General features: G+C 39.5%; 1 protein-coding gene across 1 annotated transcript; it reads right to left on the bottom strand.

Moving 5' to 3' along the window:
* Positions 1 to 16,195: 16,195 nt before the first annotated feature.
* On the bottom strand, positions 16,196 to 17,571 carry LOC121775342. Its single transcript, XM_042172424.1, has 3 exons — positions 16,756 to 17,571; positions 16,571 to 16,671; positions 16,196 to 16,472 (listed from the first exon to the last, which is right to left on the bottom strand). Exons 1-3 carry the CDS (start codon positions 17,569 to 17,571, stop codon positions 16,196 to 16,198), a joined length of 1,194 nt encoding a protein of 397 aa, XP_042028358.1.
* Between the last annotated feature and the right edge of the window lie 362 nt (positions 17,572 to 17,933).

Here is a 17,933-nt window from a genome sequence, read left to right as displayed (position 1 = left end):
TTCCATAGAGTTTGCATGGGCCGGGCGTTTTCAAAGCCTAATTTCGTGCGACTGGTAGTTTTGTCCCGAGATTAACTTTTTGTACAAAACTTTGCTATTTTGCCCTCTTTTTTTACTAATAGTACAAATAGTTATGTTAGGGTTTGTTTACAACAGCTTTAGACTCATATTGAATATTACAAAGTCTCAACGTTGAGTACCCATTTTTGAATATTTATCAAAAATAAAATCCATTGTGGTTGCATTGTTTCTTTATAGATCTAAGTTCAATGTTAAGGTAGTTCTTGTTTAGTGGAGCCATTAGGTTTTTATTTTAGTGAAAGTAGCTGATAAGACTTGTTTCGTGCTTTATGGTCATATTTTGGATTTTTGTGAAAAGATAATGTACGAATGTTTATCGGCCCATCTTGGACCATTTGACGAGTGGAGCGGTGTCCAATGCTCTTGCAAAGGCGTAGGTCTCTGTCGTTGATGATCTGGTTCGGTTGAGTAATCAGTTAACGGATGGGATGTGGACTCCCATCCTGATGAGCTACGAAACATTGAAGCCAATTGGTGCGAAGTATCACAAGCCTGAAGAACTCCGGAAACAATGGGATAGGATAAAGGTCGCCGTCTCTAGATTTTCCGGTATCTACGAGAACATCACTCGCATGATGACAAGCGGCATAAGCTAAGGCGATGTCAAATCGTTGTCGCACCAGCAGTTCCCCGAGCACAGACGGTTCAGGCAATTTATGTACTGGGATGCCTATGTAGAGCTGATTGAATCCCCCAAATTTTGTTCGGGGATGAGGCTGGCTGGCGGGCATGGACGAGGCTCAGTGTCTCCGGCGAGTACAATAGTAGTGCCGGTTCCCACAACCTTGTTGGAAAATTTGAGATACAAACTTGACGGGCAAAAATTACACGGAAATAAAAACAAGGAAATTACACGGAAACAACTGAAAACAAAATTACACGTAAAAGTCTGTGGAAAGCGGTAAGCCGAGTCGATGAGTCCTCTTTCTGCAAGACGAAATACGCCCCGGTAGCGCTCTCGGTTTGGCGTGTCGTCCCCAAAAATAAAACGGCTTCGTCTCTGAAGTAGCAGCACTGCTAGCAGCAAAGCTCCGGCAAACAAGAGTAAGGCAGGGGTAGAGCTTCGACGGGAAGTTTATGCAGAGAGGGAGAGAGCGTGTATGCAAGAATGCTTGTGTATGTTATGTGTAGAATGCAATGGATGCATGCCTATTTATAGGCCAAGTCCACCCGCAAGGGCATTGATGGAGTCAATAGCCATTATGTGTCCCATGATGGCTTGACTGTAACCGCCGGGGGTTATTGACTAGTGCACTAATCATTGGGAGCTGAAGAGACACGACGCACCTGGACATGCTACACGACGGGATACACCATGGACCGTCGGGGTCCATCGGGGACCTTTTGTCTCCCGTTATGCGTCGGGGTCCAGCGGGACCTTTTGTCTCCCGTTATGCGTCGGGGTCCAGCGGGAACATGACGTGGACCATATGCGTCGGGGTCCAGCGGGACCTTTTGTCTCCACACTATCCCCGACGGGACTAGGACCCATCGGGGATAGCGTGGAGTTTGGGTGGTCTAAAAAGATCAAGCGGGGCTTGAAACACGCTCAACGACCAGCTCCAAAGAACAGCCCAAAGACCACCCAAAGACCAATTGCCAAGATCCAAGGCACACGGCACACGGCACCTGGCGCCCGGTGCACGGGGTACGGGTCACCGGTCACGATGCGCGGTGCGCAGCTCGCAGCTCGCGGGCGGCGGCGGCGCGCGTGCGCGTGTGTGGGCTCTGTCACCCATCTTATTCTACGATAATTATTACACATAATAATTCATATGATTAAATACTTCATCAAAGAAGTTTATCATCCCCGATGTGGGATAATTAACACTTAGTTAATTAATCTCTTAGTTTTTCCATAGCTTTTTTTTAGCTTTATTGTGACCAATTTTAATATATTATTTCTCACTTACCGGGAATCGGATTTGAGAAAATGAATATACTACGGTCATCTACTCGGAACGTAGATCGACGCTATTGCATTTAATTTCACAAAATTAAATTTCTTGTAACATTTATTATTAGTCAAAGTCGTTTGACCAAGCACGATTCCAACAATCCCCACATGAGTGGAAATTGCCAAATGCATATGTATGCAGACACAAACTCTACCATCAAGAGGTATGTAAGCACAATGATAGGTAGTTTTTGTCTCTGAACCATCCATAGTCAACACCATCGGATACACTGGTGGACTAGTAGCGCGATGCTTTGAACTATTCCTCCACACTGTGCACCGAGACAATGATGTTAACACTTCAACACCTCAACCTCATCTGTTCTCACGTTTGATGTCCATTTCAGGCCTTGGACACCACTTTGGATTCATAAGTGTATTGTTTGAAGCGGCCCCACTTCACACTTACATAGGTGATTCCTCGTTAAGTATCTTGCCATACTCCGTCTTCTTGAGAACTTCATCTGAACGAGATCCTTTAGGGATCATTAAAAGTCATAGACTTAACCTCACCACTAGACAAGTTTTTCAACACTCTATTACTCTTTAAGGAATAGATGTAGATGAGTGTTCGTTCACACGAATTCTCATAGCTTAGTTTTCCCATTGAACCAAGTTCTTGGGATCTCCAGTCATCATGGTTGGGTTACCACTATGACAATTCTTTAGTTTGTGGATTTCAAACCCATTCCCTCTAGCAATTTATTCATTTGATCACGATTTAACCCTTTGGTTAGCGGATCCGCTAGATTGTCCAATGAGTTCACGTAGTCAATTGTAATCACCCCTGTTGTGATCAAATGTCTCACGGTATTATGTCGTCGACTGATGTGTCGAGATTTACCATTGTACAGGATATTGTTTGCCCTCCCAATAGTGGTATCACAGTGAATTAACACTGGAGGCACGGGCTTTGACCAACATGGAATATCTTCAAGGAAGTTTTTAAGCCATTCGGCTTCTTCCGCGGCTTTATCTAAAGCTATGAATTCAGATTCCATGGTGGATCAGGCTATACATGTCTGTTTCATGGATTTCCACGAGACAATGTCACCCCCAATGGTAAAGACATATCCACTTGTCGAAAGTGAGTCTTTGTTATCGGATATCCAGTTTGCATCGCAGTACCCTTCAAGTACCGGGGGTATCTCGAAAAGTGTAGCCCATGATTTTGAGTATACTTGAGGTACCTCAAAACTTTTACAAGAGCTTTCCAATGCTCCTTGCTTGGATTGCTCGTATAACGACTCAACTTGTTCACGGCGCAAGCAATATCAGGTCGAGTGCAATTAGTAAGATACATAATACATCCAATGACTCGTGCATAATCTTCTTGTGCAACGGGTTTACCCCTGTTCTTGCTCAAGTGAACATTGAGCTCTATAGGCGTCTTATCCGGGATGACATCATAGGCATTGAACTTTTTAAATACTTTCTCAACATAATGAGATTCTGTTAAGGTAATTCCTTTGGATGTTCTTAGAATTTTCATTCCAAGAATTACATCGGCTAGACCCTTATCCTTCATGTCGAAGTTTCTCTTTAACATGACTTTCGTGTCGTTAATCACTTGGGTGTTACTACCCATGATTAACATATCATCAACATAGAGACACACTATAATGTATCCATTATCAGTGTTCTTAATGTAGACACATTTGTCACATTCGTTGATTTTAAATCCATTTGATAACATCACGTTATCAAATTTCAAGTGCCACTGCAGCGGCGCTTGTTTCAATCCATAGAGGGATTTAACCAGTTTGCATACCTTGTTCTCTTGTCCAGGTACTACGAAACCTTCTGGTTGTTCCATATAGATTTCATCTTCAAGGTCACCGTTTAGAAACAGAGTCTTCACATCCATTTGATGAATCTCAAGATTGTGTACAACAGCAATCGCGAGAAGCACTCGAATTGATGTAATCCTCGTTACAGGTGAGTAGGTATCGAAGAAATCGTACCCTTCCTTTTGTTTAAAGCCTTTGACTACCAGTCGAGCTTTATACTTGACACTGTTCCATCGGCCTTAAACTTTCTTTTAAGGACCCATTTGCATCCTAAAGGTTTAGCACCTTCAGGTAGATCAACCAACACCCACGTGTGGTTTAGCAAAATTTTATCAATTTCGCTTTGAACAGCTTCTTTCCAATGCAACCCGTCTGGGCTAGCAAAGGCTACTTTTATCGATATTGGTTCTTCATCCAACATATATGCCATATAGTCAGGACCAAATATCTTTGGTGTTCTGACCCTGCTACCACGTCTTGGTACCGCATTGTTTGGATCAGGCCTTGTTCGCTTGCGCGATACTGGCTCTTCATCCACTAATTTAGAACTAGTAGTTTCATCCTCAATTCTTGTCTCAGAATTGGGTGCAATATTTTCCTTGTCTTTGCGAGGAAATATATTTTCAAGAAATACAACATTTCTTGACTGATTGTTGTTCCCACTGTGACAGTCGGTATTTCAGACTTATGGACAACAAATCGATATGCACTACTATTAAGTGCATACCCAATGAAGATACAGTCAACCGTTTTAGGACCGATTGTAACTTCTTTGGGCGGAGGAACCATCACCTTTGCCAAACACCCCCACACTTTGAGGTATTTGTAGGATGGTTTCCTTCCCTTCCACAACTCATAAGGAGTAACGTCCTTACCTTTGCGTGGGATTTTGTTTAGGATGTAGTTAGCTGTTAGAACAGCTTCCCCCCCATATGTTCTGGGGTATCCCCGAACTGATCAGTAATGCATTCATCATCTCTTTGAGAGTTCGATTCTTGCGTTCTGCAACACCATTAGATTGTGGTGAATATGGTGCAGTCGTTTGATGAATTATACCACTTGCGTTGCATAATTCCTCAAACGGGGCTACGTATTCACCTTATCTATCACTTCGAATCATTTTGATTGTACATCCAAGTTGATTCTCGACTTCATTCTTATAATTTTTGAACGCTTCTATTGCTTCATCTTTACTTCTTAAAAGATAGACATAACAATATCTTGTGCAATCATCTATGAATGTGATAAAGTATTTTTTACCACCTCTCGTTTGCACCAATTTTAAGTCACATACGTCTGTGTGAATTAATTCAAGGGGTTTTGTGTTTCGTTCAACCGAATGAAACGGTAAATTAGTCATTTTCGCCTCAAGACAAGTTTCACATTTGTTTTGAGTTTCTACTTCATTTGCCTTTAGAAAATCTAAACTTACTAATCTTTTAATGGCATTTGGATTTACATGTCCTAATCTATTGTGCCACAAGTTAGAACACCTAGTCAAGTAAGAAGAAGTAGATGCATTCTTATTATTAGCCAACGGCTTAGTGACATGGCGTGTAGCTACACTAAGCTTGAAAAGTCCGTCGGTTACAAAGCCTTTTTCAAGTGACTTTCCAAACCTGTACAAAGAAAACCTATCAGATTCGAATACAAGTTTGAACCCCTTATTCACTATTATTGATCCCGAGACTAAGTTCTTGCGGATGTCCGGGACGTGCAGCACATCCTTCAAGGTGATGGTGACGCCGGACGTCGTCATGAGAATCACGTCCCTAATGCCGAGGACTTGAGACGAGGCTTGATTCCCTATATTGATTTTCCTCCCTTTAACAGCGGTGTAGGAGGGGAACTTGCTCTTATAGGCACAAAAGTGGGTAGTAGCTCCAGTGTTGATGTACCAGCCACCTTTGTTATCAACAAGGTTGACTTCTTCCGTGACCACAGCAACAAGGTCACTTTCATCCCAGTTCTTGAACTCTTTTTCAACAACGTGGGCAGCCGGCTTCTTCTTCGGCTTGCGGCAGTCTTTAGAAAAGTGGCCAGGTTTGCCACAGTTATAGCAGTTGCCTTCGACCTTCCTCGCAGGCTGCTTCCTCTTGCCCTTGTCCTTTGCAGTTGAACGAGAGCGTTTGTTGGAGGGACCGCCCTGCTCCAACAGATTGGCCTTTGCAATAGGTGGGCCATGGCCCTTAGCCAAACCATCGCATTTGCGCACGTCTGACTCGATGCGCAGCTTCACGATTAAGTCTTCAAGATTCATCTCATTTCGCTTGTGCTTAAGGTAGCTCTTGAAGTCCTTCCAGCCGGGTGGAAGTTTTTCAATGACCGTGGCCGCCGTGAAATCTTCAGGCATGGCCATTCCCTCGGCGGCGAGGTCGTGTATGATCAGCTGGAACTCTTGCACTTGGTCCATGATTGGTCGAGAATCGACCATTTTGTAGTCCAAGTACTTAGCTGTTACACATTTCTTAGTGCCCGCATCATCACTACGATACTTCTTATCTAGCATTTCCCACACTTGTTTTGATGTGGGAATAGTACAATACACGCTGCAGAGACTATCATCTAAAGCACTTAAAATAAAGTTTTTACAAAGATAGTCTCCTTTGCGCCAAGTGTCATACTCGATGTACATCTCGACACGTTCCTCGTCCTCACTTGGCGGGGTTGGCTCGTTCTCCTTGAGGAAGTTCACGACGCCCAACGTTGTTAGGTAGAACAACATTTTCTGTTGCCATCACTTGAAATCCGTTCCTGTGAACTTCAATGGCTTCTCGGCGGGTGGCATCATCCTTGGTGTCATTAGTGCCGAGTTTGTCCCATAAAAGGGACCAAGTTCGTTGCCCCCGTAGGAGCTAACAAATGGGTGGGACACAGTACCCCCCATAGTTGCGTGGAGCATGGAGGCCCCCGCATTTGTGCCGACCCCGAAGGATCCTGCACCCCTGCCGACCCCGATGGATCCAACACCCGTGCCGACCCCGGAGGGTCCAGCACCCGTGCTGCCCCCGAAGGAGCTAGCACCCGTGTTGACCCCGAAGGATCCAACACCCGTGCCGTGCCCGAAGGCCCCGACACTCGACCCAATGAAGGATCCAATGGAACCACTGAAAGTGGAACCGACCGATCCACTCGAGGTGAATCCGAAGATAGTCCCAAAGGGGTTGTCAAACACCCAAGGGGCTGTTGAGGAAGAAGTTGAGAAGCAAGGAGTCGGAATCATCGTAATGTCCGACGACGTGTTGACGGGTGCAACGGGGGACACAGTGGATGGAACGGTGGCAGCGGCGGTAGACGGGTCAGTCGACATCTCCAAGCAAAGGTGTTGATTAGGTTCAGTTCGTGTGTGTAAACTCCTTTAGTGGCAAGAATACCTCGTCTTGCGATTGATGGAAAATTTGAGATAAAAACTTGTCGGGCGAAAATTACATAGAAATAAAAACAAGGAAATTACACGGAAACAACTGAAAATAAAATTACACGTAAAAGTTTGTAGAAAGCGGTAAGCCGAGTCGAGGAGTCCTCTTTCCGCAAGACGAGACACACCCCGGTAGTGCTCTCGATTTGGCGTGTTGTCCCCAAAGATAAAACGGCTTCGTCTCTGAAGTAGCAGCACCGCTAGCAGCAGAGCTCCGACGAACGGGGAGTAAGGCGGGGGCAGAGCTTCGACGAGAAGTTTATGCAGAGGGGGAGAGCGTGTATGCAAGAATGCTTGTGTATGTTCTGTGTAGAATGCAATGGATGCATGCCTATTTATAGGCCAAGTCCACCCGCAGGGGCATTGATGGATTCAACAGCCATTATGTGTGCCATGATGTCTTGACTTGGACTAGGACCCGTCGGGGGATAGTGTGGAGTTTGGGTGGTCTAAAAAGAACAAGCGGGGCTTGAAACACGCTCAACGACCAGCTCCAAAGAACAGCCCAAAGACCACCCAAGGCACAAGGCACAAGGCACAAGGCACAAGGCACAAGGCACACGACGCTCGGTGCACGGGTCACAGTGCGCGGTGCGCGGCTCAAGGGCGGGCAGCGGCGGCGCGGGTATGGGCTCTGTCACCCATCTTATTCCACGATAATTATTACACATAATAATTCATCTAATTAAATACTTCATCAAAGAAGTTTATCATCCCTGATGTGGGATAATTAACACTTAGTTAATTAATCCCTTAGTTTTTCCCATAGCTCTTTTCTAGCTTTATTGTGACCAATTTTAATATATTATTTCTCACTCACCGGGAATCGGATTTGATAAAATGAATATACTACGGTCATCTACTCGGAACGTAGATCGACGCTATTGCATTTAATTTCACAAAATTAAATGTCTTGTAACATTTATTATTAGTCAAAGTCGTTTGACCAAGCACGATTCAAATAGACCTCAACAACGATGTCGATGAGACGCCTCCACCAGTTCTCCGTCGTCTTCGCCTGATTGGACAGAAATCGGTGTTGCGGATGTCGAGAAGAGCTTCAAGCGGGTCCTTGAAGTCAAGTTTGTAGCTCCCAGTACGGAGCTAACCGATGTCGTTCGTATCCAAGCGACCAAGCACTTGTCCGACTTCATAGTGCAGTGGAACCAGGCAACCGACCCCAAATACAAGAAACATCTGGAGAGCATCATCAATCAGATGAAGCGCCATTTCGGGATGAGTGTCGACGACGACGAGCTCGACGTTGGGGATGCCGCTGGGGATGCCGATGCCACCAGAGATAGCCGAGAGGACTCCGACGAGTGATCCGGGGATGGCCGCGTGCTCAAGATTTTACATGGAATTTTTATTATTATTTAAAATGTAGTAGACTTTTTTTAAACTGTAGTATTTTTTAGTTCGATGATACATAATGAAATATTCCCTCTGTTCCGTCTTAATAGAGTCGTTTCCTTCTCTCTCTTACTTTACTTTTTCTCCGCTTTAATTATTTACTATTATTTTTAAAAAATGAGTGCAGAAAATGAAACGTCCCTATTAACATGATACGGTGGGAGTAATATTTTAAATGTCAGTGTTTTCATGAAAATAATTACTATATCATTTTTATTAATTGTGAAATATTTTTTATTCCGTGTATTAAAAAGGATTTCCGTGATAGTATCATTTTTATCGTTTACAAATCTCATCATTTAATGTAAATCTTGTTAATAAATTTTATAAAAGACTTAATAATACACAGGTGATTTTTCAAAGCTTTAATCAGTAATTACCTAAATAAATCTTTAATTAAATAACTTCCAGTAACATGGAGTATTACAAACCAAAAAATAATTGCAAAGACCATAACATCATATCCTACGTCCTATTTTCTCATTACTCTATACTACGAGTATTTCTTTAGTATATCACGAGAAATAATTGAGGTCACTCAAGCGCTGCCTACTCACCACTAATTACTAGTGCAAAAATCATGAAATTGAAAAGAAAATAATTGATAATGTCCCTATAGGAATACTTGAAATTTAATAATTAATTTTAGCTATGAAGTTAATAATTGAAACCCCCACTCTGATGGGTCCTAAAAGAATATATATTTTTCATCATAGATAGTCCTCGAATAAATCCACGAACAAAATATATTATGCAAGTGGCATGAGCATTTACATTAGTGAATACTATTTTAATGAAGCCAATACTATTTTAATAAAAGCCTTCTTAATTATTTATTCAAGAATAAATTATAAACTGACAAAGAAATTGACAATCGGCCAACCGATTGCTTACGAATATTTAATTCTGGGTATATAGTACTTGATCGTTACCTATATATCTGATAATCATTTTTATTTTTATTTTTATTTTTGTATTAAGAATAAATTTATATGATCGTTAATCAGTGTATTATTTAGGATAGTCAAAACAAGAATTTTTAATTTATAGGCATAGTACTTGTTCATGTATCTATTTATAAGATAGTTATTTTGTAAAACTAGTCTGCTTTGGTTTCGGAGGATGATCTCGATGACAAGGCTGGGTCAAGCGAGCAGAGATGCTTCAAAAGGCTCATAGTGTTGTGATACTTTGCCTCGAGACAAGGTCTTGAGGGAAGTGTGACCAGATGCGATTTCGTTGGACTGGAGTCTCCTAACTTATAGAATGGGCGTCATATTCCCACTTATTAGTATATGTTGATGAAATTTGATAGTCTTTAGTTCAGTTTTACACTTTTACTAAAGATTTTTTATCAACAAATACATAAAAAATCTCAATATAATGCATGTAAAATATCAATAAAACCATGTTGATATTTTCGTGTACTTTTGTTACCATGTCATTATGTTGATATTTGTAATACGCTATGTTGATATCAAAAAAACCACGAAAATTATGATATGACAACAGAATGACGATCTTACCCCTTTGTTAATATTTTATTTACTATTTATTGAAATTCGTGAGCTTTAATCTTATCCACTCATCTCAAAATCTAAGAGTGTAAATTTAGTCTTAGTTTTGGATTATGATGCAGTAAGTAATATAATAGAACCCCCTTGGTGGTTCATCAAATAATATATACTCACTCAGTTCGTCATTAAATATCTCATGTTAGCTTTGTGAAAGCTCGATTTCTCTTCACTCTCTCCTTAGATATTATTTGTCGTTATTTATCCTTCGCTGAAATTCGAGCATGAGTTGGGCGTCGCAGATTGATCAAGTCGGAATACCGAACGGACCCGGACGAACGATGTTTTCTGTCACTTGCACGTGTCCTATGAACGGCTCCAGTAGGCAATCCAGCTGATCAACTTGACATGCTTCAACCCCCTTTGGCTCTATGGAGTGTGCGAACTGAGAGACGCGAGATTTCTTTCAAAACCTTAACCCACAATACTATTACTTAGTACATGGAAGTAAGGATCAAATCCCACAGAGAGTATGTGTTCTACATTTGCTGAGGACAAGTTGGGGATGACTGATGCCACGCTTTAAAAATGGGTTAGGTAGAGATTACTAAGGGTCTAAACAAAGTGAGGGACTAACTAAATTGAACTGATTAACTCATTCTAATTGAAGAACTTGTACAACGGTTTCCTAAAATAGCCAAACAGAATAAAAGTAAGTACGTGTCAGAGCTCTACAAAACTTACGATAAAGCAAAACTTTACTAACAAACTCATCTTCCTCATACAACCAAATCAAAAACATAGTAAATCAGATCTGCAGAAAATTCTATCGTAACAACTTCGCATAAAGAAACGAAACTCCAAACTAACGCATGACTCCAAATTAACTCATGATCATGCATAAATCACAAATCGATCATCAGATCCACAACTACCGAAGCTAAATCAGACACGATCACATCTTTCAATCAACTAAACACACTCTGATCTACCCTACCATGCTGCAAAAGACCAGATCTAAACATCCTAGCTCATTCCATCCAAGATTTCTTTACATCCAAACCAATTTCACAAATTAACAATTCAGATCCAACGGTGGCAAAATCAACTAGCTAAGAGATGCATCAAAAATCATAGTAGATTAGAAAACTCATGCATGGAAATAGAACAGTCCACGGTAAACGGAAACCATTCATCAAATTTACTTCGCAAAAATGCTAGAGCTAATAACAACGAGGAAAACATAAGACCAAACGTAACAAGCACAAAGTAACAGATTGTTTCATCGTTCCTCTCAGAACGGAATTACAGCACCAGAATGAAAGTGTGAAAACCAACAATCAACCCTACTAAACTAAAACTAAACTAAAGAACCAAATGTGTGTGACGGAAATCAGGAGTTTGTAGTGCTGGGAGGCCCCATTTCAACCCTAAGAGAGAGCTGAAGTATGTTGAGTGTTGCCTCCTTCCTCCTTCTCTATTTCCATTTAAAGGAAGGCGTGAGGTCTTGATCCCTAGGGCAACTATCCTCTGAAAAGTCACTCTTGCCATTGCTTTTGGGGATCTTTCTAGTGTTTCGCTCTATCTCCCAATCAAGTGCTTCTGTTGCTGCCAATTGCCCTGTCTTGATCTGTTTATGTAGCAAAACAACTCCTCTTCCTTCATCCGCTTGTCCGCTCAACTGATCAATTCATTCTCCGAATATGGCGGACCTTTGCACACACCTGGCTCACAATTGCACGTTAGAATACATAATTGGGAGTAGTTTTAACACATAACACATGCATGAAACGAGCCTTATCATTTTGTAAGATACTCATTCTATCCCATTAAAAATGAAACATTTTCCATTTTGGATTGTCCCATTAAAAATGGAAACAACTTTATCTCTACTTATTCATCTCTCTTACTTTACTCTCTCCTCATTAACTCACAAAACAACGCTACATAAAATCTTGTGCCGATTTTCAAATATTTCATATTTAAAGGAACGGATGAAGTATTTATTAAAAGTACTTCATTTCACTTTTAGTATTTTAATTAAGAGTGAATTAGTACCTGATCTTTAACTTTTGCACAAAAATGGTAATCTCTACGTCCCACCACAAGTTATCAACTTTCCATTTTTGGTTTCCCACCACAAGTGATCAATTTCCTTTTTTAACAAAAATTAAAACTTTAACCCTTTCTTACTTTATTCCCTCTCTGTTACTTTATCATTTCTTTTTTACCTTATTCTCTCTTTATCTCTCTTACTTTTTCTTCTTTTGTACTTTATTCTCTCCACTTTAATTCAATATATATCATTTGTGACAAAAGTAACCATGTGTACCAAACATGTTATTTTTGGACCATATAAGGTATCTTTGGAAATTTCAGTTAAATAGTACTCCCTCTTCCATGTTAATAGGGACATTTCTTTTTGGCACGAAGTTTAAGAATAGCATGTTAAATGGATGGTGAAAAAGTAAGAAAGAATAAAGTAAGAGAGATGAAGAGAATAAAGTAAGATGAAGAATTACTTTTTGCCAAAAATAGAAATGACTCAATTAAATTGGAACTTCCCAAAATAAAAAAATAAATCAATTAACATGGAACGTTGAGTACCAAACATGTGATTTCTGTTTTTCCCTTTCTTCTTTTCTTTTTCTTTTTTTTCTGCATTTTCTTCTTCTTTTTTTTAATGTTTTATATATACCTAATTGACATTCATAATATAAATTAAAGACAAAACACCTATTCTAATCAATTGTATAAACTAAATAAACCAATTGAATAGTTTTAATTTGATTATTTTAGTATATCATTTTAGGACTAAAACTCATTTCACTAAATTATTTTAGTTATATTGTATTATATAATTAATATATGAAATTAGAACTCATGCACGTCTAATTATTTTTATTTATTTTTACTTTTGTTCATATTTCTTGAAAATTCGTGCTATTTAATCCAAATTTTTTCAATATTTTTTTTATATTCCTTAAATTCGTATCACTTATTCTTTTAATCTAGACAAATGGAGTACTCCTCCGTCCCCAAAGAATATGCACTTTGAGATCGGCATAGGTTTTAATGTAAAATTGGTAAAGTAAGAGAGAGGTAGAAAGAAAAAGTAAATAAAGTATTGTTAGTGGATAATGAGTTTCACCTTATTAGAGAGAAAATACTTTCCAAAATCATAAAATATATATTCTTATGGAACGAACTAAAAATGAAAGAGTCTATATTCTTGAGGGACGCAGTTAATACATATATTGGCTAGAGGAAACCAACTTAAGAATCTTTTAGTCGAACAATTGGTGAGTGCAGTAAGTACAATTGTATGTGTCACATGACACGGTACTGCTATATGTCATAAGCAAAAAGTACTAAAGAGAAAAGTCAAATTTATTAATAGTAATAGAAAGTGTAACTACCCAATAAATCTATCAAATTTTTAATTTAAAAATAAAACTAAAAGAAGAAGAAGTGATAAACTAACAAATGTCTAATTTATTACCTTAGAGATCCGCATTGGTACTCGATGCGGAGAGCTGGCATCTGGCGCCGTGCCGTCGGCGCGGCATGCTCCCTGCTCGGCGTTGTGCTCTTGCCGACGGCACGACCCTGCTCTTAGCATTGAGCACCGCCGTGCCGAAGAGCACGGCGACGTGGCGTTGTGTGATTGGCTAATGACAATGTCGTTTGCTATTTTCCCTTTTTTCTAAAAAAAATAAAAAAAATATAAAAAAGTCAGATTTAAATAAAAAATTATTTTCCCACTTCCCAATAAAATATATATGTTTTTTCTCCACTCTTAATTTATTTTTCATTATTTTTACTCCAAAATTCACATTTACATTTATAAATATCCCTCATTTCAACACAAAATTACACCACACTACACCAAACAACTCATCAATATACTTCACTCTAAATTCTCACTCTTTCTCTCTTGCAAAAATGTCCGGCTCTGGCGATTACTCCTCCGATTTCCACGGATGGAACCACGATTTAAATATATAATTTTTAATTTTTAGGATTTTAAGTATGTAATTTTTAATTTTTAGAATTTTAATTATGTAATTTTTTTAATTTGTAATAGTAGTTCAAGTATTTTAATGTATTTTAATATTGTGGAAATGTTTTTAGTAATTGAAGTTTTTAAATTGAATAATAGAACGGTGAGACCTTTGAGCATGCTCTTGCGGAAGAGCGTGGATGTGATTGTTGTGCCTTATGAAAGAGTAGTGAGTAAAAAATAAATAAAAGGGGATCCGGACCCACATTCATACTCTTTCTTAAGAATATGGACGTGGATGAATGTCTTTTATTCAATATAATCTAAAAATGTCTATTTTATACCATATATTTCGATGTATTTCATCCAATGTAATAGGTGTGTCAGTGTGAAAAGTATACCACGTTCGTGGAAGTCACAAATTACTTAATTCATATGAAATTGATAATTAAGATATATCCCCAAAAACAAAATATTAATTCACACAAGAACTGTTATGAGATAGTTTCTTATCTTCAAAAGAAATTATTAATAATATCTAAAGTATCAAAAGTACATATGAGTAATTAATTCAAAATAAATAAAAAATATGATAAGAGTATAAATTAAAATCTCTGTTGGAAAAACTAAAATTCCTCTACAACGTCGATAAGATATGCATAGGAGTGTCAAAGTAAAAATGCAACGTAGAGTGTGATGATGTTTCATAGTAATGGCAAAGGAGGGTTAAAAATGCACGTGCCAACAACTACTTTTCCAACGAATTGTCACGTTTTTTGGCATATTACATAAATTTATTGGGTGCTATTCCACGAATTTTCGTATTCCCATGAAATCATAATCTCAATGTCTCCTCTTTATAAAAAGATAAAAAAAATAGATAAATGAAACAAATGTTATCATTTGTAGCTGATGCGAAATGATATGTATGTGATTTATTTTAAGGTAGTAATAAATATACTTACTATATACTCCCTCCGTCCCGCTTTAGCAGTCCCCATTGATCAATTTTGGGTGTCCCACTTTAGGAGTCCCGGTTGAACTCGGTGCATAAAAATTGATGTCATTAAATTAAAAATCAGGAAGCAAATTCTCTCCCCTCATTTCTCTCTCTCATTTCATTCACGTTTCAACAAGACCCCTCATTTCTCTCTCTCTGAAAGTACTCGCCCCCTTCCCTGAGAACCCTAGATCTGGAGAACGAGATCCGCCCCCACTCCCGAACCTGTGTTGAATCCTCCCTCTCGCGTGCTTAAATGGGAACCCTAAACACACAATCTCCATAGGCACCACCATCTTCGCCGCCAACACCACCATCTCCGCCCCCTTCCCGATCATATCGCCGCAGGACCAATGGGAATGTCAGATGCAATTTAGCCCTTTGAGCTGTAATTAATCTTGATTGTGAGGCAGTGGCGACAACGGTGAGGACCACCGATTTCGGCCTCTCTGTCTTTATTGAGGAAGGTAATGTCGTTATTTTCACTCTTTAAACGCTGCCTTTTGTGTAGGGGCGAAAATAGTTTTGGGAGACTTCAAATTGGAATTTCTACTAATTTTGAGCTGCCTTTTCGATATTTTTGCCTGCAGACTAAAGGGTTTCTGCTGTTTGTTTAAAAAAAAGCCCAACTACTCAATACAGCTCAATACTTGGTGTAGTTGAGTTGGTTCATGGTTTGTTGGTTACTGCCTATGATATTAATGTGTGATGGTTAATTTGTTGGAGGATGAATGCTTACCCAACGATGAGATTTCTCTGAGGGAACCTGGTTTTTTGCATTATGCTTCATGATTGTTGATTGCTTGCTGCGTTTTGGTTCATGTTGCTTACCCAATGATGAGAATGCTCTGATGGGATTCTTGTTTTACAAAAAGTATGCATTACTTAGATGTTCCTTACAAATTCAATGCATTACATTAAAAAAACTAAAGCAACAAAACCAAATGCAGCCTGAGTGATCTCTGTCCTAGTAGCCAAATGCAGTGGCCAGATCCCCAATGTCATAGGAAGAACCGTCATTATTCTGAGGCAGTGCTAGGTACTCCAACACATCTTTCTTCCACCTCCAACACATTGGGTAAAGCCCCTATTCTCTCCAGCCTATCCTTGGTCATGTGGGGGATTTTGTAATTGTTCCCACCTTGCACCTCCAAGATCTCTGACAGCACACTTTGTAGTGTAAGGAACACTTTGTTCAGTGTCTGTGGTGTTAACTCTTCATAAGCCATACTCACATTCTGCAACAATTCATCCACATTATTGCATGCTTTCTTATCCTTCAATGATTGAATAGCCCTGAAAAACCAAGATCCAATATGTTTGTGTCTGGGGAATTAGGTGGCTGACAAATCAATTGGATTTTGAATCCATTTGAGTTGGCAGCTTCTTCAAACTCTGGATCAGCTGTGCTTATGTGTGGTTTGGCATTATCTTGTTGAATGTAAATTTCTTTGGATGCACTTGTAGGCCATTTGGAATGAATGGCTGGTATAATCTGTACAATGTGAATAATGGTTACCTAAATGATGACCTATGATGAAATTTTTCTGATGGTTTGATAGAGTAAATATGAGCATACCTTGTTGATGAGCCACTCCCTTATCACTGCTTGTGTCACTGCTGGAATGGGCTTTGTCTCCGATGTGCCTCTTGGTCTGTTCCTGGAACTCCTCTGTGCTGGTACCATTTCTGTGAAAGGAAAAATGCCTATCTTGCCATCAAAAAGTGTTACCCCATTTGGGCCAAAATGTTGGCTGCTAACAGCACACAAGAACATGACTTTGGTAATGAATCTTTTTGATCTACATGATCTCGGTGGCTCTTCTTCACCCGGCAATAGGTAATACCTATCCACACTTTTTGTTAAGTAGAACCACTTTTCATCAATGTGAACTACATTGCGCATTTCATTAAATGCAACCTTACCTGCAATTATGTTTGACTGAAGCTGACTGAGGCACCATTTCAGTCTTGCCAACTTATTTAGATCAGTTAAATGTGGCTTAACTGCACTAGTATGGGGCCTAAGCTGTTTATCCTTTACCCACCTACAAATTGTAGTTTTGCTAACTCCAAGCTTTGGTGCCATCACCCTATAGGAGGATCTTTCAAGGACAGAGAGTGATCTAACCTTTACTTCATCAACTGTTTTCTTTTCTCCACGTTTGTATCCTTTAACTTTTCCAACCATGTGTGCAGGTTCTCCATTCTCCATCATCTCTGTGGCTGCCTTCCAAAGTCTGGAAATGGTCTTTCTATTGACACCAAAAGCTTCGGCTGCCTCACACACTGCTCCTTTTCGAAGAACACCACCTTGGTTGTTCTTCAGTAGATGCTGTACAATGTTGTTCTTCATGTTGGTGGTCAAGTATTGATTCACCCGCTGCTCCGCCATTCCCGATGATGAAATTTTTCTGAGGGATTCCTATTTTGAAACTAATGCAGTGTGTGTTTTTATTGTTTTTGATAGTAGTGGTAGATGGAAGGAGCAAATGTAGGTGATGGATGTATTTATAGTGTGTTTACTGTACTTAAGATTTCAATGTAGAACTTCAAAAATTTCCCTCCCAAAATTTTGGGTGGTTAATTTTGCAAATTGTATTCCCTCCATTTTGGTAATGAAAAATTAATTATGGATTTCACGTAAATCTTCTTCTCCCACTGTTTTGGCAGATTTGGCAGATTGTATTCCCTCCATTTTGGTAATGAAAATTTACATTTGGTACCAACTAAAGTAATTAATGTGTTGCATGGAAT

The sequence above is a fragment of the Salvia splendens genome, chromosome 2 (genome assembly GCF_004379255.2).
Source record: "Salvia splendens isolate huo1 chromosome 2, SspV2, whole genome shotgun sequence".
NCBI lineage: Eukaryota > Viridiplantae > Streptophyta > Magnoliopsida > Lamiales > Lamiaceae > Salvia > Salvia splendens.
This window is presented reverse-complemented; position numbering and strand designations above follow the sequence as displayed.

Coding starts and splice junctions, on each gene's coding strand:
- LOC121775342 (XM_042172424.1), bottom strand. CDS start 17,571: ATGGCGGAGCAGCGGGTGAATCAATACTTGACCACCAACATGAAGAAC. Junction 16,672..16,755: donor GGGAGTGGCTCATCAACAAG/GTATGCTCATAT, acceptor CACATTGTACAG/ATTATACCAGCCATTCATTC. Junction 16,473..16,570: donor ATAAGCACAGCTGATCCAGA/GTTTGAAGAAGC, acceptor TTGGTTTTTCAG/GGCTATTCAATCATTGAAGG.